The sequence below is a fragment of the Mobula birostris genome, chromosome 25, assembly GCF_030028105.1.
Source record: "Mobula birostris isolate sMobBir1 chromosome 25, sMobBir1.hap1, whole genome shotgun sequence".
NCBI classification, from domain to species: domain Eukaryota; kingdom Metazoa; phylum Chordata; class Chondrichthyes; order Myliobatiformes; family Myliobatidae; genus Mobula; species Mobula birostris.
Genome location: NC_092394.1, coordinates 3,976,896 through 4,004,762, shown reverse-complemented (window position 1 = coordinate 4,004,762; position 27,867 = coordinate 3,976,896). Strand labels below are relative to the sequence as shown.

Sequence of the window (27,867 nt, the reverse complement as noted above, 5' to 3'; positions counted from 1 at the left end):
TGTAAGGAGTTTGAACGTCCTCCTCTGGGTGCTCTGTAAGGAGCTTGAACGTTCTCTGGGTGCTCTGTAAGGAGTTTGTACATTCTCCTCTGGGTGCTCTGTAAGGAGTTTGAACGTTCTCCTCTGGGTGCTCTGTAAGGAGTTTGAACGTTCTCTGGGTGCTCTGTAAGGAGTTTGAACGTTCTCTGGGTGCTCTATGAGGAGTTTGAACGTTCTCTGGGTGCTCTGTAAGGAGTTTGAACGTTCTCTGGGTGCTCTGTAAGGAGTTTGAACGTTCTCTGGGTGCTCTGTAAGGAGTTTGAACGTTCTCTGGGTGCTCTGTAAGGAGTTTGAATGTTCTCTGGGTACTCTGTGAGGAGTTTGAACGTTCTCTGGGTGCTCTGTAAGGAGTTTGAACGTTCTCTGGGTGCTCTGTAAGGAGTTTGAACGTTCTCTGGGTGCTCTATAAGGAGTTTGAACGTTCTCTGGGTGCTCTGTAAGGAGTTTGAATGTTCTCTGGGTGCTCTGGTTCCCTCCTACAGTCCAAGGACGTACAGGTTAGAATCTGCAAGTTGGGGGCTTGCTATGTTGACACCAGGAACACCCCCAGCGCATCCTCGGACTGTGATTGTTGACTGAAGCAACACATTTCACTGTGTGTTTGTGATTTTTTTTAAAAAAAAGCAAATTTGTAATCCCTAAATAACAAAATGTATTTAAAACTGCCGATAAAATGACAAATAATTCTCAAGTAGTTTATTAGAAAAGGCGTTGTTGATGACAAGGTTCAGATACTTTGGGAAGTGCGTAAGAAACTGACAAAGGCATAAAATAAAGGTGCTGATGTTGGTGTTATAGCTCTGTTTGTACACACCATCGTATCTCCACGCTGGGGGGAAGGGGTGCTGCTCTAGAAGTAATTGATGGAGATGGAGTTCCTGAGGTTCGTGCATTGAACATCATCGATGTAAAGAGAGTTACTCTTGATTTCAATCTCTTCTTCCAGGGCCAACTGATTGCGACGCAGTCCGCGTAGTTCAGCCTCCGCTTGTGCCAGCGTTGTCCGCAACCTGCATCACAACTCCTGTTTACTGCATTGTTAGCAACGTCACCCCCAGGCAATGCCGCCTTAGATTAAAGCAGGACCCTCCTCCCCTTAACCCTGCAGGGGTTAATGAGATTGGCTTCTTATTGTCACACAGTGTAAGATTGTGCGGGTCTGAATCTGTGAAATTCAAACAGTTGTGGAGGCCAAGTCATTGGGTATACTTAAAGGTTCTTGATTAGTCAGGGCATAAAGATTACAAGGAGAAGGCAGGAGAATGGGGCTGAGCAGGGTAATAAATCAGCCCTCCAAACTCGATGGCCCGAATGGCCTAATTCTCCTCTTGCCTTATACAGTGAACAGTTTGTCTCGCATGCTGTTCATACAAATCAAATCATTACATTGACTTGTGAGTGGAAGGGTTGTTCAGTATGTAGATGACACAAAGGTTGGTGGTGTGAGGATAGCGTAGAAGGTTGTCGTACCTTACGATGGGACATCGATGGGATGCAGAGCTGAGCTGAGAGGTGACAGATGGAGCTCACTCCAGAAAAGTGTGAAGTGACTCACACCGGAAGGTTGAACTTGGAGGCAGAGTCCAGGGTTAATGGCAGGATTGTTAACAGTGTGGAGGAACAGAGGGACCTTGGGGTTCACATCCATAGATCCCTCAAAGTTGCAGCACAATTTGACAGGGAGGTCAAGAAGGTGTGTGGTGTGTTGGCCTTCATTAGTCGGGGGATTAAGTTCAAGAGTCATAAGGTAACGTTGCAGCTCGATCAAACCCTGGTTGGACCACTCTTGGAACATTATGTTTAGTTCTGGTCACCTTGTTATAGGAAGATGTGGAAGGTTTAGAACAGGGGTTCCCAACGTTTTTTATGCCACGGACCCCTACCATTAACTGAGGGGTCTGTAGACCCCAGATCGGGAACCCGTGCAGTGGGGATTTACCGGGATCCCTAGATTTAACAGAGCATGTTTTATGAGGATAGGTTGATCAAGCTCGAGCTTTTTTCTTCAGAGTGGAAGGGGATGAAAGGTGACTTGATAGAGGTGTATAAGACGATAAGAGTGGACAGCCAGAGATTTCCCCAGGGAGGAAATGGCTAATTCAAAGCAGCATAATTTTAAGGTGATTGGAGGAAAGTATAGGGAGTAGGCAGTAGGTAAAGGGCCTGTTTCTGTGCTGTACTTTCCTGTGACTATGGGGAGATGCCAGAGTTAGTTGTTTTACACAGAGTGATGGGTGTGTGGAATACACAGTCGGGGGTTGGCGTCGAGGCAGATACATCAGGGACATTTAAGAGACTCTTAGATAGGCACATGGATGATTGAAAAATGGAGGGTTATGTGGGAGGGGAGGATAAGATTGATCTTAGAGTAGGTTAAGAGATCGGCACAACATGGTGGGCTGAGAGATCTGTACATTTCTCCGTTCTAATGTGTCTGGTTTTACATTCCTCTACCCTGGGAAAAAGATTGTGACCATTTATCCCACCGACATGCCCCATAGTTTATAAACCTCAGTCAGGTTACCCCTCAGCCTCGAACTCTCCAGGGAAAAGGCAGTCTCTCCTTATAACACAACATCCTTGTGAATCTTTTCTGCCCTCTCTCCAGATTATTAATATCCTCCCTATTGCTGAGTGACCAGAATTGCACACACGTGCAATGTTACAAACAGACTGACATCCCAACTCTTGTGCTCAATATGACCGAGTAAAGATTGTTGACTCAAATCAGGAGTCTGCAGATGACGTGAAAAGTGGTGTCATTGATATCCCACAGGGTGATATCGAGAGAAGGGCAGAGCAGAGCAAGTTGGATACATGGGAGGCCCACTGAGGGTAGGACATTGACAGGGAATGGCAGGGAACAGATTGACCAACGACCCCTGAAGCTAACATGAGAGGTAGAGTAGTGGTGAATAAGTCTCAGGGAGCTCGGCAGGATGGGGCATTTCAGTTATGAAGAGACACTGTTCGGCTGAACAACACACAAAATGCTGGAGGAACTCAGCAGGTCAGGCAGCATCTGTGGAGGGGAATAAACAGTTGAGGTTTTGGGCCAAGACCCTTCATCAGGCCGAAGTGTCGACTGTTTGTTCTTTTCCATTGATGCTGCCTGGCCTGCTGAGTTCCTCCAGCATTTCGTGCGTGTTACTTGGATTTCCAACATCTGCAGAATCTCTTGTGTTTGTCACTGAGCCTGGGTTTGTATTCCTTGCTGGAGGTTGGGAGGGGCACTTGATAGAGGTGGGCAAAATTATGGAGGGGGAGAGACAGAAACAGGATTAAGCCCTCAAGCCTATCCGATTATCCAATATGACCATGGCAGATCACTGCTGAGCTCAGCTCCTCGCGGGCCAGATCCCCAAAGCACACGTGTACCTGATCTTTTAAATATTTATCTACCACCTCTTTAGAACATAGAACAGTACAGCACAGCACATTACAGGCCCTTTTGGCCCATGATGTTGTGCTGACCCTTTAACCTACTGAAAGACCAGTCTAACCCTCCCCTCCCACATAGCTCTCAATTTCCCTTACATCCACGTGCCTACACAAGTCCCTGAAGTATCTGCTGCTACTACCACACCCGTTCCTCACACCCACCACTCTCTGTGTAAAAGCCTCCTTTCGCCATCCCCCTATACTTTCCTCCAATCACCTTAAAGTTATGCCCCCTTGTACTACCAGTTCCACCCTGGGGAAAAGTCTCTGGCTGTCCGCTCCATGTCTGTTATCATCTTGCACACCTCTGTCAAGTCACCCCTCATCCTCCTTCACTCCAAAGAGAAAAGCCCTTTCCTCTTAAGACATGCTCTCTAAACCAGGCAGCATCCTGTTAAACCTGCTCTTCACCCTCTCTAAAGCTTCCACTTGCTTCCTATAATGAGGGAAGCAGAAGTGAGCACCAGTGTGTTGGAAGGAGGTTTAATGGGGCTGCAACATCACCTCACTGCTCCCAGGTTTTACATTTCACGACCCCGCTGACTCTGGGGGAGGGGGTCAGGGGTTCCCCACCTCTCTGCCCCCGGCCCCGGTGCTGCGACTCACCGCTGCACATTACTGGTGATCTCCTGCACCTCACTGACGAGGCGGTGCTGGGCCGGGTCTCGCACGAGCTCCACGTTGGGCCTCTTGGTCCTGGTTTCCAGGCGGGTCTCTGCCACCTTCAGGGGGCCCTCCTTGTCCATGATCGTCTTCCTCAGCAGCTCGATGTTCTTCTCCTGAGAACAGATCTCATCCATGACCTGGGGAGGACAGAGACTTGCTGAGAAAGGCCAGAATACCAAAGTCAGAGTAAATTTATTACCAAAGTACATATTTGTTATCATATACACACATCTGAGATTCATTTTCCTGCAGGGACTTACAGGAATGAAAAGGAAAACAATTGAATTTATGAAAAAACGTACACAAATAAAGACTGAATTACAACCAATATGCAAAAGAAGGCAAATAGTACAAATAAATAAATAACACTGGGAACTTGAGTTGTAGAATGCCCGAAAGTGAGTCTGAAGGTTGTAGGATCGGTCCAGAGTTGAGGTGAGTAAAGTTATCCACTCTGGTTCAGGAGCCTGACAGATTACAGGGTAATAACTGTTCCTGAACCTGGTGGTGTGGGACCTGAGGCTCCCGTACCTCCTGCCGGATGGTCATAGTGAGAAGAGAGCAGGTCCGGTTGGTGGGGTTGCTTCATGACGTATGCTGCTTTCTTGTGACAGCACTTGACTCAGTGGTAAGGAGGGCTGCCCACGGCCAACCAGCAGCAGCCGCCGTTGACCGGGGAGCGAGTGTCCCTGCCTGGGGCAGTGTTTAGTACCGGAACCAGACGGTCCTTCACCGCAGCGGGGCCGGTCTTTGCTGCTCTGCGTCTCTCTGATGAGCCTCCGAGCATTGCTAGGTTGGCAATGCTCGGAGGCTGCCCCAGCACACACACAGTTTATTAGTTGGTAATGCAGACGACACATTTCACTGTGTGTTTCAATGTACATGTGACGAGGGCATGTAGTGGGGAGCATGCTTCATGATAGAGGCCGCCTTCTTGAGGGAAATGGTCGACAGGGAGGCAGTGAGAAGGAATATGGAGTTGGGGTTAGGGGATGGTTTCAGCTGGTGGAGACACAGCGGGGCGGTGTTATTGGGGCAGATTCGCGGCAGGATGGTGTTACTGGGGCCGAGACGCGGCCGGAAAGTGTTCCAGGGCGGCAGCTGGTGGGACCGTGTTACGGGGGCGGAGACGCGGTGAGACCGTGTTACGGGGGCGGAGACCTTGTCGGCGCCCTGACCTTGCTGAGCTGTTTCTCCAGTTTTGATTTAGCATCTTTCGTTTCCTGAACGCGACGACGAAAAGCTCGGTTCCCACTCTCCACCTGCTTCAGCATGTCGCCAGTGGTTTCTGATAAGATGCTGTCAACGAGGGCGTGCATGGTGGTGGAGTTATTTTTCTGCTTGTCTGCATTGACGATGTTGATGTTGGTGAAATCCTGCCACTCCTCAGGGCTGACGGAGCTGGAAAGACAGAGAGACACTCAGTGGCCACGTTAGTAGGTACAGGAGTGGAACCCGGTCATGACCTTCTGGTGCTGTAACCCATCCATTTCAACATTCAACATGCTGGACATCTGGAGAAGCTCTTCTGCACACCTCTATTGTAATATGTGGCTATTAGAGTTACCCTCACCTTGAACCAGTCTGGCCATTCTCCTCTGACCTCTCTCATTAACAAGGCGTTTTTGTCACAGAACCACCACTCAATGGATGTTTTCTTTTGTTTTTCACATCACTCTCTGTAAACTTGAGAGATCGTTGCACATGAAAATTCCAGGAGATCAACCATTTCTGAGATACTCAAGTCACCCCATCTGGCACCAACAGTCAAAGTCACTTGAATGACATGTATTCCCTATTCTGATGTTTGGTCTGAACCTCTTGACCCTGTCTGCATGCTTTTGTGCATTGAGTTGCTGCCACGTGATTGGCTGATTAGACATTTGCATTAATGAGCTGGTGTAGGCGTCCCTAATAAAGTGGCCACTGGGTGCAGAGCACTTCAGCACAGAAACAGGCTCTTTGGCCCATCTAGTCCATGCTGAACTGTAATTCTGCCTAGTCCCATTGACCACACCTTCACCATACCCTGCCCACCCATGTACTTACTCAATACTTCAAGTGCAGCCTAACCAAAGTTTTATACAAATTCCTTACTCTTATACTTACAGGGAAGCATACCACAAGCCTTCTCTATGGCTCTATCTCCTTGTATGCTCACTTCCAGGGAGCTCTGGACTATGGATCCAAAGATATTCTGCATGGGAGCAGAATTAGGCCACTCAGCCCATCAAGTCTGCTCTGCACTTCCATTGTGGCTGATCCTGGGTCCCATTCCCCTGCCTTCTGCAGAACAGTCCGTGGAGAGGTTGTGGAAGCACTTTTGGGAAGACTTCAGACAAAGTTAGGAATCAAAAGGTTGAGTGTCCTGAGCTGCATATATTTCAATGGAAGAGTACTGCAGGACAGGCAGACAATAGTACTGAAGATGAGGCAGCTGGTTTACAAACAGAGGCAATGCATAGTGATGAGAGGCTGTTATTAGGGCAAAATCGCAGTCAGCAGGGTGAGTTGCAATGTAAAAGGCAGACAAAATGGAAAAGGGTCAATATGGGATTGAAGGTGTTATATTTGAATGCACACAGTATAGGGAATAAACTTACAACACAGTTGCAGATTTTGGCAGGTATGATGTTGTAGGTATCACTGCATCACTAAGCTAGGAGCTTAATGTCTAAGGATACACATTGTATTGAAAGGACAGGCAGGAAGGCAGAGGGACGGGGTTGCTCTGTGGGTAAAGTATGAAATCAAATCATTAAAAAGAGGTGACATATGGTCAGAAGGTGTTCAATCATTGTGGATAGAGCTAAGGAACGACAAAGGTAAAAAGACCCTGATGGGAGTTGTATACAGACCCCACAAACAGTAGTAAGGATGTGGACTACAAATTACAATGGCCGATAGTAAATGCATGCCAAAAAGTCAATGTTACAATAATCTTGGGGGATTTCAATGTACAGGTAGACTGGGGAAATAAGGATTCCTAAAAGGAGGATTTCTAGAGTGCCTGTGAGATGGCTTTTTAGAGCAGCTCGTGGTTGAGCCCACGAGAGGATCAGCTATTCTGGATTGGGTGTTGTGCAATGATCTGGAATTGATTAGAAAGTTTAAGGTAAAAGAACCCTTAGGGGAAAGTGATCGTAATATGATCGAAATCACCCTGAAATTTGAGAGGGAGAAGCTAAAGTCAGATGTATCAGTATTACAGTGGAGTAAAGGGAATTACAGAGACATGACAGAGGAGTTGGCCAGAATTGATCAGAAAAGAACACTGGCAGGGATGATGGCAGAGCAGCAATGGCTGGAATTTCTGGAAGCAATTCAGAAGGCACAGGATATATACATCCCAAAGAGGAAGAAGTATTCTAAAGGAAAGATGACACAACCATGGCTAACAACAGCAGTCTAAGCCAACGAGAGGGCATGTAATGGTGCAAAGTCAGAAAATTGGGAAGCTTTTAAATACCAACAGAAAGCAATTAAAAAAAAGTAATTAAAAAGGTAATGGTGGAATACAAAAGTAAGCTAGCCAATAATAAAGATGTTACCAGAAATTTCTTCAGATACATAAAGTGTAAAAGAGAGGCAAGAGTGAATATCTAACCACTGGAAAATGATGCTGTAATGGTAGTAACGGAGGACAACAAAATGGTGGTTGAAGTGAATCAGTCTTCACTGTGGAAGACACTAGCAGTATGATGGAAATTCCAGGTGTCAGGGGTTATGAAGTACGTGAAGTTACCATAACTAGAGAGAAGGTTCTTGGGAAACTGAAAGGTCTGAAGGTAGATAAATCACCTGGACCAGATAACGTACACCCCAGAGTTCTGAAAGAGGTAGCAGAACAGATCGTGGAGGCATTAGTAATGATCTTTCAAGAACCACTAGATTCTGGAATGGTCCCAGAAACTGGAAAATTGCAAATGTCACTCCACTCTTCAAGAAGAGAGAGAGGCAGAAAAAAGGAAACTACTTCACCTACCACCTCACCAGCCCCTGCATCCAGCACATAATTCTCCATAACCTCCATCATCTCCAACGGGATCTCACCACCAAGCACATCTTTCCCTCCCCCACACTTCCTGCTTTCCGCAGGGATCACTCCCTACATGGCTCCCTTGTCCAATCGTCCCTCCCCACTGATCTCCCTCCTGGCACTTACCCTTGCAAGTGGAACAAGTACTACACCGGCCCCTATACCTCCTCCCTCACCACCATTCAGGGCCCAAACAGTCCTTCCAGGCGAGGTGACATTTCACCTGTGAGTCTGTTGGGGTCATATACTGTATCTGGTGCTCCCGGTGTGGCCTCCTGCATATCGGTGAGACCCGACGTATATTGGGAGACCGCTTCGCCGAGCACCTACATTCCACCTGCCAGAAGAAGCGCGATCTCCCAGTGGCCACCCATTTCAAAGGAGGCTCATGAAAAGATTGCAGGATTGAATGACTTGTCACCTGAAGAGTGTTTGATGGCTCTGGATCTGTATTCACTGGAATTCAGAAGAATGAGGGGTGACCTCATTGAACACTATCAAATGGTGAAAGGCCTTGATAGAGTGGACGTGGATAGAATGTTTCCTGTGGTGGGAGGGTCTAAGACCAGACTAACTGGCCCATAATTTCCTTTCTTCTACCTATATCTCTTCTTAAAGTGTGGAGTGATATTTGCAATTTTCCAGTCCTCTGGAACCATTCCAGTATCTAGTGATTCTTGAAAGATCATTACTAATGCATCCACAATCTCTTCAGCTACATCTTTCAGAGCCCTGAGTGTAGTCCATCTGGTCCAGGTGACTGGTCTACCTTCAGACCTTTCAGCTTCCCAAACACCTTCTCCCTAGTAATCGCAACAACACTCACTTCTGCCCCCCGGCACTCTGCCAGTGTCTTCCACAGAGAAGACTGACACAAAATGCTTATTAAGTTCTTCCACCATTTCTTTTTTCCCCATTACAATCTACCCAGCATCATTTTCCAGATGTCCAATATCCACTCTCACCTCTCTTTTACTCTTTATATATCTGAAAAAACTTATTGCACTCTCTTTTATATTATTGGCTAGCTTATCTTCATATTCATCTTTTCCTTCTTTATGGCTTTTTTACTTGCCTTTCTAACAGTCTCTTAAAATGTCTCTAATGTATCTGCCTCTCCCACCATCCCTGGCAGAGCATTAAGCAGGCATATGGTGCGTTGGCCCTTCATTAGTCAGGGGATTGAGTTCAAGAGCAATGAGGTAACGTTGCAACTCTATAAAACCCTGGTTAGACCACACTTGGAATACTGTGCTCAGTTCTGCTTGTCTCATTATAGGAAGGATGGGGAAGCTTTAGAGAGGGTGCAGAGGAGACTTACCAGGATGCTGCCTGGATTAGAGAGCGTGTCTTATGAGGACAGGTTGAGTGAGCTCGGGATTTTCTCTTTGGAGTGAAAGAGCAGGAGAGTTGACCAGGTACAGGTGTACAAGATGATACGACGCATAGGTAGAGTGGACAGCCAGAGAATTTATCTCAAGGTGGAAAATGCTGATATGAGGGGACATAACTCCAAGGTGATTGGAGGAAAGTATAGCGGGAGGGGGAGGGTTACACAGAGAGTGGGTGAGTGTGTGAAACTCCCTGCTGAGGAGGTGGGAGAGGCGGATACATTAGGGACTTTTAAGAGACTCTTAGACAAGCACGTGGATGGGCAATGTGGGAAAGAAGGGTTAGACTGATCTTAGAGTAGGTTATAAGGGTCTGTACTGTGCTGTTTTGTTCTATGTATCTTGACAAACATCTTCTGCAACCTCTCAAAGTTTCCACATCCTTCCTGTAATGGGGAGACCAGAACTGCGGCTAACAAAAGTTCTATAAAGTTGCAACATGACTTCCTGTCTCATATACTCAATGCCCCAATCGAGAAAGGCAAGTGTGCCGTATGCCTTCTTTACCACCCGAGCTCGTTGCATGGTCATTTTCTGCAAGCTATGGACATCCCTCTGTAAATCTGTTAAAGGTCTGTGTAGTCGTGCATCACAAGAGAGCACCCAAAGTACCAGCTCGCACTCACTCGGATTAAACCCCACATGCAGCCTCCCTACCCATACCTGTAACTGTCCACTCCACTGATCTTCCAATCATCTACAGACAGTAACCCACTCCGCTCCACTTTCATCCATTTATATAGTGTAATCAGTGGATTCCCTTTAACTGAGCTATCAGTTAATCAGGGCAGACATTTATTTGGGAGAAAAACTAATCATAAAATAGCCACCAACCCTTGCCATTCAATGCCATTACCATGATCAGATGTATAGATGGAGTAGACAGCCAGAGACTTTTTCCCATACCAGGGGAAATCATTTTAAGGTGATCAGAGGAGAGTATCGGGGGGCTGGGATGTCAGTGGCAGGTTTTTACACAGAGTGGTGGGTGTATGGAACACTCTGTCGGGAGTGGCAGTAGAGTCAGATACATTAGGGACATTCAAGAGAGTCTTAGATAAGCAGATGGGTGATAGAAAAATGGAGGGTTCTGTGGGAGGGAAGGGTTAGATCAGGGGTTCCCAACCTTGGGTCCACAGACCTCTTGGTTAATGGTAGGGGTCCATAGCTCAAAAAAAAGTCGAGAACCTTTGAGTTGGATTGATCTTGGACGAGGTTAAAAGATCAGCACAGCATTGTGGGCCGAAGGGCCTGTACTGTTCTATGTTAATCTCCAAATATTTAGTAAAAACATCTTGATTTCCACCTCAGCAGATGTATAAACACCCACAGTTTCCACCCTGCCCTCTCCCTCCCAAAACGGTCTCAAAACTTGCACAATTTGTGAAATTACTTGACCCTGGGAATTCTATAATTCTGAGGAAACTGGTTATTCATCTGGAATAACGAGCAGAGAGTTTCCTGTATAATGTGAGCTTCCTGTCTCCCTCACATGCAGCTCCGAAATTGGGACTTACCTTCCCTCAGTCCTGATGACATTGGACCAGTAGTCGATGTCTGGGGAGTTGTTGGTGAGATTAGCGGTGAACTTCTCCACCTTCAGGGCAGTGGCCTTGTCTTGCAAGTCCTTCTCCAGGTAAAACTTAGCCATTCGGTTTAACCTGGGTGGAAGCAGAAAGCAGTGAGCGGGGCTGTTTCCTCATTACTGCCCCCAGGTGAACCACTCTGGGAGGCCCCAGGCTTCCTCCCCGCACACGAAGCACATCCAGAGCCATGGGCTCTTCAGTAAAACAGCAGAATGAGAGTTAATGGCACAGGTATTAGTCGGTTGTTTTGCAGTAGCAGAACACACAATACACAATAATAAAAAATACCGGGACTTGACACAGGAGACTCTCCGCTGTGCATCGGTAGGACTTTGTCAAAGTTTTAGATGACATGCCAAATCTGAGCAAACTTTGATTAACGTAGAGCTGCTGCCATACCTTCTTTGTAATGACAGAAGTACTGGACCCAGAACAGATCTTCTGAAATAATGCCAAGGGACGTAAAGGTATTGACACTCCCTTCCTCCAATCCCATGCTGTGTACATACATCTACTGATGCCTCTGGACACATCTTCAGTGATGTTCCTGGAATCATCGGGTGTTTCGGGTCTTTCAACATCATACACCCTCCTCCAGGTGACCCATCGGGGGCTGATCAGACCCCAGCTTGTGTCCAGATGGCTAGCTACTTGTGACTCCATGGCTCCCCTCTTTTGAGCCACAGCCATCTTGAGGCCCTCTCTGCCGCATCGGTGGTACTGCGGATGGCTCTCCTCTTCCTCTCTCCCTCGATGCCCAAAATGCTGAAGGCTCTAACTAAAGAACAGGCTACGAATCCCCTACAACCAACCTCCACTGGGAGACACCTCGCTCTCCATCCAGCCTGCTGACAGTTGCTGACCAGTCCTGCGTACTTGGAGGCTTCCTTTCAAAGGTCTCCTCCAAGCTATCTTCCCATGGGACTGTCAGCTCCAGCAGCATCACTTGCTTAGTAGACTCAGACACTAGGACAATGTCTGGTTGCAGGGTGGTGGCTTCAATATGGTTGGGGAACTTCAGCTGCTGTTCGAGGTCCACCAACAGCTGCCAGTCCCTGCAGAGGTCAGAATGCCTGCAGATGTTCTTTTGGCAGGTATTGGCTGCTCCCCAGCTCTGACAAATGCAATGGTCTGCTTGGAGGGTCGGGACCGCTGCGCGCACCAACTCCTGAGGACTGGCTCATGGGCCTCTGGTTCCTTCCTCCTGTCGTCAATAATCGGCTCATTGGTTTTGCTGAGGTTGAGTGAGGAGTTCTTGTGGCACCACTCAGCTGATTTTCAATCAGAACTGCCCCTCCCACAGCGTAGCCTTCCCTCAGGACTTGCGTTGCCTGGGTTCACGTGCCCCTCAGCAGTGGGACCAGCCCGTGACCTGTGGAAGACAAATCAAGCCTGTGCCACGTACTGCTGTGTCTACACCCACCTGAGCTGTTCCTCGGTCTGCTCAGCCGTGCGTTTCAGCAGGGCGGTGACCCCCTGGAAAACCTCCGCCTCCTTCAGCAGCTCCCGTTCCACCTCGTCATGGACCAAGTCGATCCCCACTCGCTTTTCCCTGCAGAGCCAACACAGTACACTCACTTCACTGGGAGAGGGGAATTAAATCCCAGTGTGTGTCAGACACACAGCCACCGTCAGTCCAAGTCAGTCCCACCCTGATCACGGATTTCACCCACTTACTTCTCCTGGTCTGAGACCTCACCTACACCCACCCCTGATCCAGAACCTCACCCCACCCCACCCACCCCTGATCCAGAACCTCATCCCACCCACCCTGATCCAGAACCTCACCCCACCCACCCCTGATCCAGAACCTCATCCCACCCACCCCTGATCCAGAACCTCACCCCACCCCACCCCACCCACCCCCGATCCAGAACCTCACCCCACCCCACCCACCCTGATCCAGAACCTCACCCCACCCACCCACCCCTGATCCAGAACCTTATCCCACCCACCCTGATCCAGAACCTCACCCCATCCACCCCTGATCCAGAACCTCACCTCACCCACCCCTGATCCAGAACCTCACCCCACCCCACCCACCCCTGATCCAGAACCTCACCCCACCCCACCCACCCCTGATCCAGAACCTCACCCCACCCACCCACCCCTGATCCAGAACCTCATCCCACCCACCCTGATCCAGAACCTCACCCCATCCACCCCTGATCCAGAACCTCACCTCACCCACCCCTGATCCAGAACCTCATCCCACCCACCCCTGATCCAGAACCTCATCCCACCCACCCCGATCCAGAACCTCACCCCACCCCACCCACACCTGATCCAGAACCTCACCTACACCCACCCCTGATCCAGAACCTCACCCCACCCACCCCTGATCCAGAACCTCACCCCACCCACCCCTGATCCAGAACCTCACCTCACCCACCCCTGATCCAGAACCTCATCCCACCCACCCTGATCCAGAACCTCACCCCACCCACCCCTGATCCAGAACCTCACCTCACCCACCCCCGATCCAGAACCTCACCCTATCCACCCCTGATCCAGAACCTCACCCCACCCACCCCTGATCCAGAACCTCACCTACACCCACCCCGATCCAGAACCTCACCCTATCCACCCCTGATCCGGGATCTCACTCCACCCACCCCAGATGCAGGACACCACCAACCCTCTTTGTTCCAGAACGTCACCCACTGACCTCTGTTCCAGAACATTGTCCACCTCTGATCCGGGATGCCACCCACCCATGACTTGGAACCCCACACTAAGTCACCAGCTGCTGCGGTCAAAATCAGCTCAGCACCCCTCCCTGACACTGTGCGAGGATGACACTGAGACTCAGGGAACAGCAGCAGGCTATTCAGTCCCTCTAGACCAGGGGTTCCCAACATTTTTATGCCATGAGCCTCTCCCATTAACTGAGTGGTCCGTGCGCCCCAGGTTAGGAACCCCTGATTTACAGCATTAAGCACTTACACTAACAGAATGCCTGCCCCTGGCCTGGCTCCCACATCCTTCACCACTGACCCACAGTGCATGTGACAGTTATAAACCAATTCCAATTCTAATTCTGCATTGTGTTCTGTCCTCCAAATCCTTCTTCCTGAATTCTGACACACTCACACTCATTTAGTACCCCACCCATGTCATCTGCCTCCAAACATAAATCCCCTCCTTTATCCTTCCCTGGTCTTTCTCTCTCTCCAGTCATCCTCACTGTGAGTCTAAAGTGTTAAAGAACATCCAACATGTCCTTTCAAAATGAATCACTTCACAATTCTCTGGATTCAACTCATTTGCCACCTCTCAGCTGCCTTTCGTGTCATCTGTAAACTTACTAACCTACCCTTCCACTTCCTCATCCAAGTCATTATAAAAATCACCCTTTCATGTCATCTATAAACTTACTAACCATTTCCTGATCCAAGGCACTTATAAAAATCACAAGAGCAGGGCTCCCAAGATCCCCATGGAACTGACCTCCATCTACAACCAACCCCGCCTATGAGGTGAGAAATAGCAGGAGTAACCTTATTATTTGTAGAAACCAGCTCGACTCTCGATCCCTTCCCCCCAGCTACATCACCAGTAGCCCCCTCAGCAGCTGCAGCGTTTCGATGGCTGTGTGTCGGTCCGTACCGGTTCAGGAGACACTGCTGTGCGATGCAGAGAGGGGCCGAGCAGCTGTGCAGGGCTTTCTCCAGCCGTGTCTTCTGGGCCAGCAGCAGCTCAGTCGCGTTGGAGAGCTCCTCCAGCTTGCTGTCCAGCTCCCGTTCCCAGAAGGTGAGCTCCTCGATTCTCTGGTCTACAACAACAACCTGCATTTATCTAGTGCCTGCAGTGTCAGAGATAGTGCTGTGCTAATATCAGCGGCTGACATGGAGCCACACAAAGAGTTTGCATCAGGTGATTGGTGAGCTTTAAGCAGTGTCTTAAAACAGAGAGAGAGGCTTTAGCCTACTCTAAGATCCCTTCCCTCCCACATAACCTTCCATTTATCTATCATCCATGTGCCTATCTCAGAGTCTGCTAAACGTCCCTAATGTATCTGCCTCTCCCACCAGCCCTGGCAGGGAGTTCCACACACCCACCATTCTCTGTGTAAAGGGCATAACTCCAACATCCCCTCCCCCTCCCCCCCCATACTTTCCTCTGATCACCTTAAAATTATGCCCCCTCATATTAGGCAATTCAGCCATGGAAATATGTACCTGGCTGTCCACTTGATCTACGCTTCTTATCATCTTGCACACCTCTATCAAGTCACCTCTCATCCTCCTCCTCTCCAATGAGAAAAGTCCTAACTCACTCCACCTATCCCCATAAGACACACTCTCTAATGCAGGCAGCATCCTGGCAAATCTCCTCTGCACCCTCTCTACAGCTTCCACATCCTTCCCGTAATGAGGTGACCAGAACTGAACACAATCTTCCCAGTGTGGTCTAATCAGGATTTTATAGAGCTGCAGGGTAAGAACTTTATTCCCTAGAGCACAGAAGAATGAGGGGAGATTTGATAGAGGTGCACACAATTATGAGGGGTACAGATAGGGTAAATGCAAGCAGGATTTTCCCACTGAGGCTGACTGAGAGTAGAACTAGAGGTCAGGGGTTATGGGTGAAGGGGAAACCTGAGAGGGTAATGAGAGTGAGGGACGAGCTGTCAGCAGAAATGGTGGATGTGGATTCAATGGCAACATTTAACAGAAGTTTAGATTGGTACATGGATGGTAGGGGTCTGGAGGGATATGGTCCAGGTGCAGGTAGAAGATCAGGTTAGCATGGTCTAGATGTGACAAACAGTATGAAATGAAATGATTTTATTTCTTACATCATTCACATACATGAGGAGTAAAAATCTTTGTTACATCTCCATCTAAATGTGCCATGTGCAATCATAGTAATTTATAATAAATAGAACAATCAATGTAATATAGAGTACACTCAAATCAGCGTGAGTTCATCAGTCTGATGGCCTGGTGGAGGAAGCTGCCCCAGAACCTGTTGGTCCTGGTTTTTATGCTGTGGTACCATTTCCTGGATGGTAGCAGCTGGAATGGACTGTGGTTGGGGTGACTTGGGTCCCCAATGATCCTTTGGGCCCTTCTTACACACCTGTCTTTGTAAATGTCCTGAGTAGTGGGAAGTTCACATCTACAGATGCACTGGACTATTCGCACCACTCTCTGCAGAGTCCTGCGATTGAGGGAGGTACAGTTCCCATACCAGGCAGTGATGCAGCCAGTCAGAATACTCTCAATTGTGCCCCTGTAGAAAGTTCTTAGGATCTGGGGGCCCATACCAAACTTCCTCAAATGACTGAGGTGAAAGAGGCGCTGCTGTGCCTTTTTCATCACACAGCTGGTGTGTACAGACCACGTGAGGTCCTCAGTGATGTGGATGCTGAGGAACTTGAAGCTGTTTACCCTCTCAACCCCAGATCCGTTGATGTCAATAGGGGTTAGCCCGTCTCCATTCCTGTAATCCAGAACCAGCTCCTTAGTTTTTGTGACATTGAGGGAGAGGTTGTTTTCTTGACACCACTGTGTCAGAGAGATGACTTTCCTGTTGGCCACCTCGTTATTGTTTGAGATTAAGCCAATCAGTGTAGTGTCATCGGCAAATTTAATTAGCAGATTGGAGCTGTGAGTGGCGACAGAGTCATGGGTACACAGGGAGTAAAGGAGGGGACTCAGTACACAGCCCTGAGGGGCTCTTGTGTTGAGTGTCAGAGGGGTGGAGATGAGGGAGCCCACTCTTACAACTTGCTGCCAATCTGACAGGAAGTCAAAGATCCAGCTGCACAAGGCAGGGTCAAGGCCAAGGTCTCTGAGCTTCTTGTCGAGCTTGGATGGAACTATGGTGTTGAATGCTGAACTGTAGTCCAAGAACAGCATTCTCACATGAGCATCCTTCTTCTCCAGATGTGTAAGGACGGTGTGTAGAGCAGTGGCTATTGCGTCGTCTGTCGATCTGTTATGTCGGTCGGCAAATTGCAGGGGTTCCAGTGTGGGTGGTAGCTTGCTGGAGATGTGATCATTGACCAGCCTCTCAAAGCATTTGCTTATTATTGAGGTGCGTGTGACAGGACACCAGTCCTTCAGCCACGTTACCTTGGTCTTTTTTGGTACAGGGACAATAGTGGATAATTTGAAGCAGGAGGACACTCTGCACTAGGAGCGGGAAGAGATTAAAAATGTCAGTAAATACACCTGCCAGTTGTGCTGTGCACATCCTGAGTACTCGCCCTGGGATGGCGTCCAGTCCCGCAGCCTTGTGACTGTCCCCTCGTTGGAAACATCTTCGTACCTCAGCCTCAGAGATGACCAGGTTGCAGGTTGTAGCGGTGGCTTTCTTCCTCGGAGGCTCAGAGTTAGCAACATTAACCGAGTGTAAAAGTGATTGAGCTCATCTGGGAGAGAAGCCACGATGTTGGCAGCACCACAACGTTTGGCATTGAAGTCTGCGATGGTTTGCAGCCCTCACCGCAAGTCACGTGTGCTGTTCGTTGTGAATCTTGACTCAATCTTGTCCCTATATTGTTGTTTTGCAGCCTTGATAGCTTTGCAGAGATCTTAGCTGCTTTTCTTGAGCTCTAGTTGATCACCAGTGATGTAAACTCAATGTCTCAACTAAGTGCTGCTCACACGAAACTATTGATCCAGGGTTTCTGGTTCGGGAAGACCCTGCCTGACTTCCGGGGGACAACATCACTGATGCACTTCCGGATGAAGCACGTCACTCTATCAGTGAACTTGGAGACATCGTCATCATGGAAGACATTCCAGTCAACGTCATCGAAGCAGTCCTGCAGCATGGAGACCAAATGGTCGGACCAACAGTGGATGGTTTTAACTATGGCCGCCCCTTGTTTCAGCTTCTGCCTGTACGTCAGCAGGAGCAGGATCAAAGAGTGATCTGATTTTCCAAAGGCTGGGCGAAGCAGAGCTTTGTAAGCATTGGGGAAGGGAGTGTATGGTCAAGTATCTTATCTCCACGACTGCTCACCTGGATGTGCTGACAAAACTTTGGAGAGACTTTCGTCAGCGATGTTCTATGAAAGTAACCAGCAAGAATGCAGGCAGCTTCTGGGTGTGCAGTCTCCAGCGTGTCGATGGTCTCGTACAGTTCCTTGAGAGCCAGGTCAGTATCAACCTGTGGCAGAATGTACACCACTGTGACGATAACAGCTGTGAACTCCCTAGGCAGCCAGTAGGGTCCACATGCAAGTAGAAAATCAGGTTGGCATGGACTAGATGTGACAAATACTGTGTATGGTCCAGGTGCAAGTAGAAAATCAGGTTGGCATGGACTAGATGTGACAAATACTGTGTATGGTCCAGGTGCAGGTTGAAGATCAGGCTGGCATGGACTAGATGTGACAAATACTGTGTATGGTCCAGGTGCAGGTTGAAGATCAGGCTGGCATGGACTAGATGTGACAAATACTGTGTATGGTCCAGGTGCAGGTTGAAGATCAGGCTGGCATGGACTAGATGGGACAAAGAGTGTGTATCTGTAGTACTCTGTGTTATAGATGATGCAAGAGTGAGGGGTTCAGAGGTCGGGAGAAGTGAGGCCACAGAGAGAACGAAACAAAGATCAAGATGGGCTGGAAGCCTCTGAACAGTCATGAGAGAAGAGGGATCCTTTGCCTTGGGCAAGGTAAGACAGGTACTCATTGTGTACCAGATTACAAGAGGCATAGATGGAGTGGACGGCCAACACCTTTTCCCCATACCAACAATGTCTAATATCAATGTCTTTACTCGCTGGAATTCAGAAGAATGGGAGGAGATCTTATAGAAACAGATAAAATTATGAAAGGGAAGATAAGATAGGGGCAGAAAAGTTGTTTCCACTGGTAAGTGAGACTAGAACTAGGAGACATAGCCTCAAGATTTGGGGGAGTAGGTTTAGGATGGAGATGAGGAAGAACTACTTTTCTCAGAGAGTGGTGAATCTGTGAAATTCTCTGCCCAATGAAGCAGTGGAGGCTGCCTCAGTAAATATAATTAAGACAAGGTTGGATAGATTTTTGCATAGTAGGGGAATTAAGGGTTATGGGGAAAAGGCAGGTAGGTGGAGATGAGTCCATGGTCAGATCAGCCATGATCTTATTGAATGGTGGAGCAGGCTCGACGGGCCAGATGGCCTACTCCTGCTCCTATTTCTTATGTTCTTATGATCAAATGAAATCTGTTTCAGGTGATTGGAGGACAGTATAGCAGGGATGTCAGAGAGTGGTGGGCGCGTGGAACACGCTGGCAGAAGTGGTGGGAGAGACAAATATATTCGGGGCATTTAAGAGAATCTTAGATAGGTACGTGGATGATAGAAAAATGGAGGGGACAGGGACACCGCCATCAATGGGAGGACAGGGTTAGAATGATCATGCAGGAAGTTTATCCAGGTTCAATGTTCTTTGGAGCCTCTGGTCCATTCGCCTTTACTGTAAGCTTTACATTTTATCATATCTTCAGTGACTGGCAACTCACCACTTATCATCCACTCTCGTCTGGGCCCAGCTCTGGTGTGACGTGATGTAAAACCAGACCAGGCTGAAGTGGGATATTTATTCCCCTGAAGGAGTCTTAGCAGTGTGGAGCAACAGAGAGATTGGGGTCCATGTCCACAGATCCCCAAAGTTGCCACACAAGTCAATACGGTGTTTAAGAAGGTGTACGGTGTGTTGGTCAGAGTTTGAGTTCAAGAGCTGTGATGTAATGTTGCAGTTCTATAAAACCCTCATCAGGCCACACTTGGAATATTGTCTTCAGTTCCAATCACCTTATTATAGGAAGAGGGTGCAGAAGAGGTTTACCAGGATGCTGCCCGGATTGGAGAGCATGTCTTATGAGGAAAGGCTGAGCGAGCTGGGGCTTTTCTCTTTGGAGAGAAGGAGAATGAGAGGTGATTTGACAGAAGCATGAAACAGCGCACCCTGATGCCTTCCCTATCATTGTGGGTGATTTCAACCAGGCCAAGTCTCCAAACATCTGCCACCAACATATCACCCGTGGCACCAGAGGAGCCAGCACACTTGGCACTGTAACACCGCCATCAAGAATGCTTCCCATGCCATCCTATGCCCACAATTTGGAAAGTCACATCACCTGATTGTAGTTCTAATCCCAGCATAACCTGTGTCAACCAACTAGCAGGAGTATTCAAGAACATTTTCAACCTCTCACTGCTACGGGCAGAAGTTCCCACTTGCTTTAAAAAGGCAACAATTATACCAGTGCCAAAGAAGAATAATGTGATCTGCCTTAATGACTATCGCCTGGTAGCACTCACATCAACACTGATGTAATGCTTTGAGAGGTTGGTCATGACTAGACTGAACTCCCTGCCTCAGCAAGGACCTGGACCCATTGCAATTTGCCTATCGCCACAATAGGTCAACAGCAGACGCAATCTCAATGGCTTTCCAGACAGCTTTAGACCACCTGGACAACACAAACACCTATGTCAGGATGCTGTTCATCGACTATAGCTCAGCATTTAATACCATCATTCCCACAATCCTGATTGGGAAGTTGCTAACCAGGGCCTCTGTACCTCCCACTGCAGTTGGATCCTCGACTTCCTAACCAGAAGACCACAGTCTGTGCAGATTGGTGATAACATATCCTCCTCGCTAACGATCAACACTGGTGCACCTCGGGTGTGTGCTTAGCCCACTGCTCTACTCTCTGTATACACATGACTATGTGGCTAGGCCCAGCTCAAATACCATCTATAAATTTGCTGATGAGACAACCATTATTGGTAGAATCTCAGGTGGTGACAAGAGGGCATACAGGAGTGAGATATGCCAACTAGTGGAATGGTGCTGCGGCAACAACCTGGCACTCAATGTCAGTAAGATGAAAGAGCTGATTGTGGACTTCAAGAAGGGTGAGATGAAGGAACACATACCAATCCTCAAAGGGATCAGAAGTGGAGAGAGTGAGCAGCTTCAAGTTCCTGGGTGTCAAGATCTCTGAGGATCTAACCTGGTCCCAACATATTGATGTAGTCATAAAGAAGGCAAGACATCAGCTATACTTTATTAGAAGTTTGAAGCAATTTGGCTTCTCAACAAATACACTCAAAAACTTCTATAGATATACAGCATTCTGACAGGCTGCATCACTGTTCGGTATGAAGGGGCTACTGCACAGGACCGAAAGAAGCTGCAGAAGGTTGTAAATCTAGTCAGCTCCATCTTGGGTACTAGCCTACAAAGTACCCAGGACATCTTCAGGGAGTGGTGTCTCAGAAAGGCAGCGTCCAATATTAAGGACCTCCAGCACCCAGGGCATGCCCTGTTCTCACTGTTACCATCAGGTAGGAGATACAGAAGCCTGAAGGCACACACTCAGCGATTCAGGAACAGCTTCTTCCCCTCTGCCATCTGATTCCTAAATGGACATTGAAACTCTGGACACTACCTCACTTTTTTTTAATATACAGTATTTCTGTTTTTGCACATTCTTTTAATTCTATTCAATATATGTAATTGATTTACTTGTTTATTTATTATTATGTTTTATTTATTATTTTTTTTTCTCTCTGTTAGATTATGTATTGCATTGAACTGCTGCTGCTAAGTTAACAAGCTTCACATCACGTGCCGGTGATAATAAACCTGATTCTGATTCTGATATAGGCAGAGATTAAAGACTGTCGCACCAGTGGTGAGGACCGAGAGAGTATGGTCAGGCAGGTGGAGGAGCATTTACAGGACTGCTTTGAGTCAGTGGACTGGACAGTATTCAGGGCTTCATCTTCAAATCCGAATGAATATGCCACAGTTGTTACTGACTTTGTTAAAACCTGTGTGGATGAGAGTGTGCCTACAAGAACATAGTGAACATACCCAAATCAAAAGCCGAAGATGAATGAGGAGATTCATAGTCTGCTGACAGCTAGATCTGTGGCAATCAAGACTACTGACCAGAACTATACAAGAAGTCCAGGTACGACCTGTGGAAGGCTATCCTAAGGGTAAAAAAAACAATTCTGAATGACATTATAGATGGAATTGGATGCACATTAGCTCTGGCAGAGTTGGCAGGCCATTACTTCCAACATCATGAATGAGAGTAATGCTTCGCCCCCAGCTGAACTCAATGCCTTTTCTGCACACTTTGAAAGGGAGAATAAAACTACATCTATGTGAATCCCTGCAGCACGTGATGACCCTGTGATCTGTCTCAGAGGCTGACATCAGACCATTTTCAAGAAGATGAACCCTTGCAAGGTGTCAGGCCCTGAGAGTCTGCCTGGTAGAATTCTGAAAACTTGTGCCAACCAACTGGCAAAAGTGTTCAAGGACATCTTCAATCTCTCACTGCCACAGCTGGAGCTTCACAATCATACCAAGGCCCGAGTGAGCTACCTCAATGATTATTGACCAGTGGCATTCATACCTACTGTGATGAAATGCTTTGGGAGGTTGGTCATGGCTAGAATCAAGACCTGGACCCATTGCAATTTGCATATCGCCACAATAGGTCTACAGCAGGGGGCAATCTCACTGGCCCTCCACTCGGCCTTGGATCACCTGGACAATTATACCTGCATCAAGCTGCTGTTTATTGATTACAGCTCAATGTTCAACACAATCATACCCTCAGTTCTAATCGATAAGCTCCAAAACCCTGGGCCTCTGTACGTTCCTCTGCAGCTGGATCCTTGACTTCCTCACCGGGAGAGCACAGTCTGTGCAGATCAGAAACTATACATCTCCCCCTCATGGACAATAAACACTGGTGTACCTCGGGTGTGTGCTCAGCCCACTGCTCTACTCTCTCATCATGACTGTGTGTCTAGGCACAGCTGAAGCACCATCTATAAATTTGCTGATTGACACAACTATTGTTGGCAGAGTTTCAGATGGTGACGAGGAAGCATACAGGAGTGAGATAGATGGGCTGGTTGAGTGGTTCAAAGTTCAAAGTAAAACTTGTTATTGAAGCGCATACATGTCAACACATACAACCCTGAGATTCTTTTTCCTGCGGGCATATTTAGTAAATCTACAGAACAGTAACTATAAACTGTAAACATCAGGAACTGCAAACAAACTGAGCAAATGCAGATATAAATAAATAGCAATAAATAACGAGCATGAAATAACAATATAAAAAAATCCTTAAATGAGTGTAGTTTTCCCCTTTTGTTCAAGAGCCTGATGGTTGAGGGGTAGTAACTGTTCTTGAACCTGGTGGTGTGAGTCCTGAGGCTCTTGTACCTTCTACCTGATGGCAGCAGTGGGAAAAGAGCATGGCCTGGGTGGTGAGGATCTTTGATGATGGATGCTGCTTTTCTACGGCAATGTTTCATGCTGATGCGCCCAATGGTTGGGAGAGTTTTACCCGTGATGTACTGAGCCAAATCCACTATCTTTTGTAGTATTTTCCACTCAAAGGCATTGGTGTTCCCATACCAGGCTGTGATGCAGCCAGTCAGCACACTTCCCACCACACAGCTATAGAAGTTTGCCAGGGTTTTCCATGACATGCCGAATCTCCGCAGACTCCTGAGGAAGTAGAGGCGCTGTTGAGCTTTCTTCGCAATTATATTTACATGATAGGTTCAGGACAGGTCCTCTGAGAGAGTGACACCCAGGAATTTAAAGTTACTGGCACTCTCCAGCTCTGATCCTCCAGTGACTCCTGGCTCACGGAGCTCTAGTTTCCCTCTCCTGAAGTCTACAATCAGTTCCATGGTCTTATTGACATTGTTATTACAACACTCAGCCAAGTTCTGAATCTCCCTCCTGCATGCTGATTCATCACCCCTTTTGATACGGCCCACAACAGTGGTGTCATCAGCAAACTGGTATAGGGTGTTGGAGATGTGCTTAGCCACACAGTCACAGGTGTAAAGCGAGTCAGGCAGGGGGCTAAGTACACATCCCTGTGGTGCTCCTGTGCTGATGGAGATTGTGGAGGAGATGTTTTTGATTGTGATGGACTGTTGTCTGCAAGTGAGGAAATCCAGGGTCCAGTTGCACAAGGGGGTATTGAGGCCCAGGTCTTAGAGTTCACTGTTTAGTTTTGAGAGGATGATTGTATTAAATGCTGAGCTGTAATCAATAAAGAGCATCCTGATGTATGTATCTTTGCTGTCCACGTGTTCCGTGGTTCTGTGAAGAGCCAACGAGATAGCATCTTCTGTTACTTCGGTAGGCAAATTGAAGTGGATCCAAGGCACCATTCAGACCGGAGCTGATATGCTTCAACTCCAGCCTCTCAAAACATGTAATCACTATGGATGTAAGTGCCACTGGGTGATAGTTATTTAGGCAGGTTACCTCACTCTTCTTGGGCACCAGTACGATTGAAGCCTGCTTGAAGCAGGTGGGTATCACACACTGCCGGAGTGAGAGGTTGAAGATATCCGTGAATACACGATCCGGTTGGTCAACACATCTCTTCCGTAGTCGGCCAGGTACACTCTCTTGAAGGCAACCGGCACGTAATCGTCAGGTACTGGGACCAAAGAATTGTCAGGAAACAGGGTGCATGACGGTTCCTCCCTGTTCTGGTGGTCAACATGAACATAGAAGGCATTGAGCTCATCTGGAAGCGAAGCTCTACTGTCCCCTATGTCACAAGATTTAGCTTTGTAGGAGGTTATGGCATTCAAACTCTGCCACTGCCATCCAGCATCCCTCATTGATTCCACTCTAGTCCAGAATCTCCACTTTGTCTGAGAGATGGCTTTCTGGAGATCATACCTGCACCTCTTGTAGCATTCTTGATCTCCAGACTAGAATGCCTCTGATCTGGCTCTCAGCAGCAGGTTCCGGATTTAATTGTTCATCCAGGACTTCTGATTGGGGAAGCACTGAGCGATTTCATGGGGAGGGCACTCATCGACAGCTGTTTTAATGAAGTTTGTCGTGACCCTGGTGTTGTCATTCTGGTCCTCAGATGAGTTCTTGAACACAGCCCAGCCCTTTGACTCAAGGCAATCCTGTAACTGTTCCCCCATCTCCCGCGACCACCCCTCGGTCGCCTTGATCTCTGGAGCCTTGTTCTTCAGGCTCCATCTGTATGCAGGCACTAGGAGTACAGCCAAATGATCTGGCTTCCCAAAATGTGGTCTCGGGAAGGAACAGCAGGCGTAGTGTAGCAGTGATCTGGTGTGTTGGGATCTCTGGTGGAAAGTAGCCATGAGTGGTGTCACAGCAACAACCTTGCACTCAGCATCAGTAAGACCAAGGAACTGACTGTGGACTTCGGGAAGGGGTCGAGGGAACACACACCAGTCCTTGAGGGATCAGCAGTGGAAAGGGTGAGCAGTTTCAAATTCCTGGGTGTCAGCATCTCTGGGGATCTATCCTGGGCCCAGCATATCGATGCAGTTACAAACAAGGCACAACAGCAGCTCTACTTCATTAGGAGTTTGAGGAGATTTGGTCTGTCACCAACAACTCTGGCAAATTTCTACAGATGTACCGTGGAGAGCATTCTGACTGGTTACATCACCGTCTGGTGTGGAGAGGCAATGGCACAGGATGGGAAAAGCTGCAGAGTTGAAAACTCAGCCAGCTCCATCATGGGCACCAGCCTCCCCAGCATCTTCAAAAAGCGATCCATCATTCAGGATCCCCATCACCCAGGACATGTCCTCTTCTCACTGTTAACATCAGGGAGGGAATACAGGAGCCTGAAAGCACACACTCAACAATTCAGGAACAGCCTCTTCCCCTCAGTCATCAGATTTCTGAATGGACAATGAACCACGAACACTAGCTCAGTATTTTCTCCCCTCTCTTTTTGCACCACTTATTTAATCTATTATTTATAATTGACAGGTTTATTTTATTATGATTTGCAATGTCCTGCGGCTGCAAAGCAACAAATTTCACAGCATGGCACAGTAATACTAAACCTGATTCTGACTCTGAAGATCAAGTGGACAGCCAGTGCCTTTTACCCTGGGCAGAAATGGTTAGTACAAGGGGGCATCGTTTTAAAATGTTTGGAGGAATGTATTGGGGGGAGGGGAATATCGGAGGTATTTTTCCCACAGAGTGGTGGGTGTGTGGATCGCGCTGTCTGGGGTGGTGGGAGAGGGACATTGAGGAGACTGTTAGACAGTCACATTCCTTGTGCAGGGAGGGTAGAGGAATGTGGACCTAATTTGGTTATGTGAGATCACTATAGGTATGTATCACGGTCAGCATGGACAAGATGGGCTGAAGGGCCTATTTCTGTGCTGTACATCCCTGAGATGCATCAATGGCTCTGCCCATGACTGTTCCCACCTGATGGGTCAGTACAGGAGAAGATTTAAACTTGAGCTGTACGGGTCACAAGCACATCGAAACACAATGAAACGCGCGGTTAGCATGAACGACTATCACAGTTCTAAGACTGTGTTGGGGGCAGCCCGCAAGCGTTGCCATGCTTCCGGTGCCAATATACCATGCCCACACTTCGTAACCCTAACCTGTACGTCCTTGGAATGTGGGAGGAAACCGGAGCACCCGGAGGAAACCCACTCCTTACAATGGCGGGAATTGAACCCGAGTCACTGGCACCGTAAAGCGTTACGCTACCGTGGACAGCCAGAGACGTTTTCCCAGGACGAAATGGGCAATGGGAGAGGTGCATAACTCTGAGAAGGCTTTACCGAGCTTTTTGTTGACGTCCCGCTGCGTTTTCTTGGTTGTGCTCTCGATCTGATCCACCAGCCTCTCGCTCTCCAAGACCAGGCGCTCCGACCGCGACAGCTGGACCTCCGCATCGTTGTAACGGCTCTTGTTGGAGAAGTTCCACTCCTGAGGCAGGAACTTGGTCCGGGCCTGGACGAGTTTGGCCATCGCCTCCTGCCGGGTGCTGTAAGCAAGATGGGGTTACTGGGCGGCACCGGTGGTCAGTGTTTCCCCGCTGTACGTTTAGTGAGGGAGGGGCGGGAACTGTTGGCTAACAAAAGCTCACCTTTCTCCGGCACTGCTTTACCCCAGGCGCTCACACAGGAGCTGGCGACACCAGCCCCACACCTTGGACTCGGGGACTCACGGCCAAGGAGGGAGGGAAATAACGCAGCCCCCGGTGTGGGATGGGACAATTGAGACCTTGGAGGGACGGGGGTTCAGGCAAGATGAAGGGAGTTTGGGCGTGGGGCAGTTGGCTTAGGGAGACCCCGGGTGGTCCCCCACGGTAGTTCTGGAGTGAGTTTCTGTCTCCTCATTAGATGGAAGAAGGACTGGTCGAAAACACAGGATATTCTGCAGTTGCTGGAAATCCAGAGCAACACACACAAGATGCTGGAGAAACTCAGCAGGTCAGGCAGCGTCTATGGCGGGGATTAAACAGTCGACATTTTGGGCGAAACCCTTCATCAAGTCCCTTCATTAGGATCTGATGAAAGGTCTCGGCCCGAAGCGTCGACTGTTTATTCACCCTCTCGGGGTTGATGCTGGCACGGACTCGTTGGTCCGAATAGCCGGTTCCTGGTCGGTATATCCCGCAGAAACGCAGGGGATCGGTCCCGGGGTGAGCAGGGCTCTGTGTCCCCGGCACCGGTTGGAGAAGCGCCCCGGGAGTGGAGAAAGGGGGTGGGGGTAAGATGAGCTTGCTCTACTCCGGAAAACTCCCCGCCCGCCGTACACTTGCCTGCCGCGGCCGCTGCCGAGCCTCCTTCTCTCCCACCCGCTTCCCTCCTGCCTGCCGCGGCCCACGAAGACCGCCTCGTCAACAAAGTCGTCGCCGGGCAACCGTTCCCA

At 48.5% G+C, this 27,867-nt stretch overlaps 1 protein-coding gene across 2 annotated transcripts; it reads right to left on the bottom strand.

Moving 5' to 3' along the window:
• Positions 1–708: 708 nt before the first annotated feature.
• On the bottom strand, positions 709–27,867 carry tekt1 (tektin 1). 2 transcript variants are annotated; one of them, XM_072243175.1, is made up of 8 exons: positions 27,758–27,867; positions 26,772–26,977; positions 14,772–14,937; positions 12,586–12,714; positions 11,094–11,237; positions 5,325–5,547; positions 4,087–4,283; positions 709–1,049 (listed from the first exon to the last, which is right to left on the bottom strand). In XM_072243175.1, the coding sequence occupies exons 2-8, from the start codon at positions 26,959–26,961 to the stop codon at positions 890–892; spliced, it is 1,209 nt and encodes a 402-aa protein (XP_072099276.1). In that variant the 5' UTR covers positions 26,962–26,977; positions 27,758–27,867; the 3' UTR covers positions 709–889. The 2 variants fall into 2 exon arrangements, with proteins under 2 accessions (XP_072099276.1, XP_072099277.1); XM_072243176.1 differs by lacking the exon at positions 27,758–27,867 and adding an exon at positions 27,080–27,733.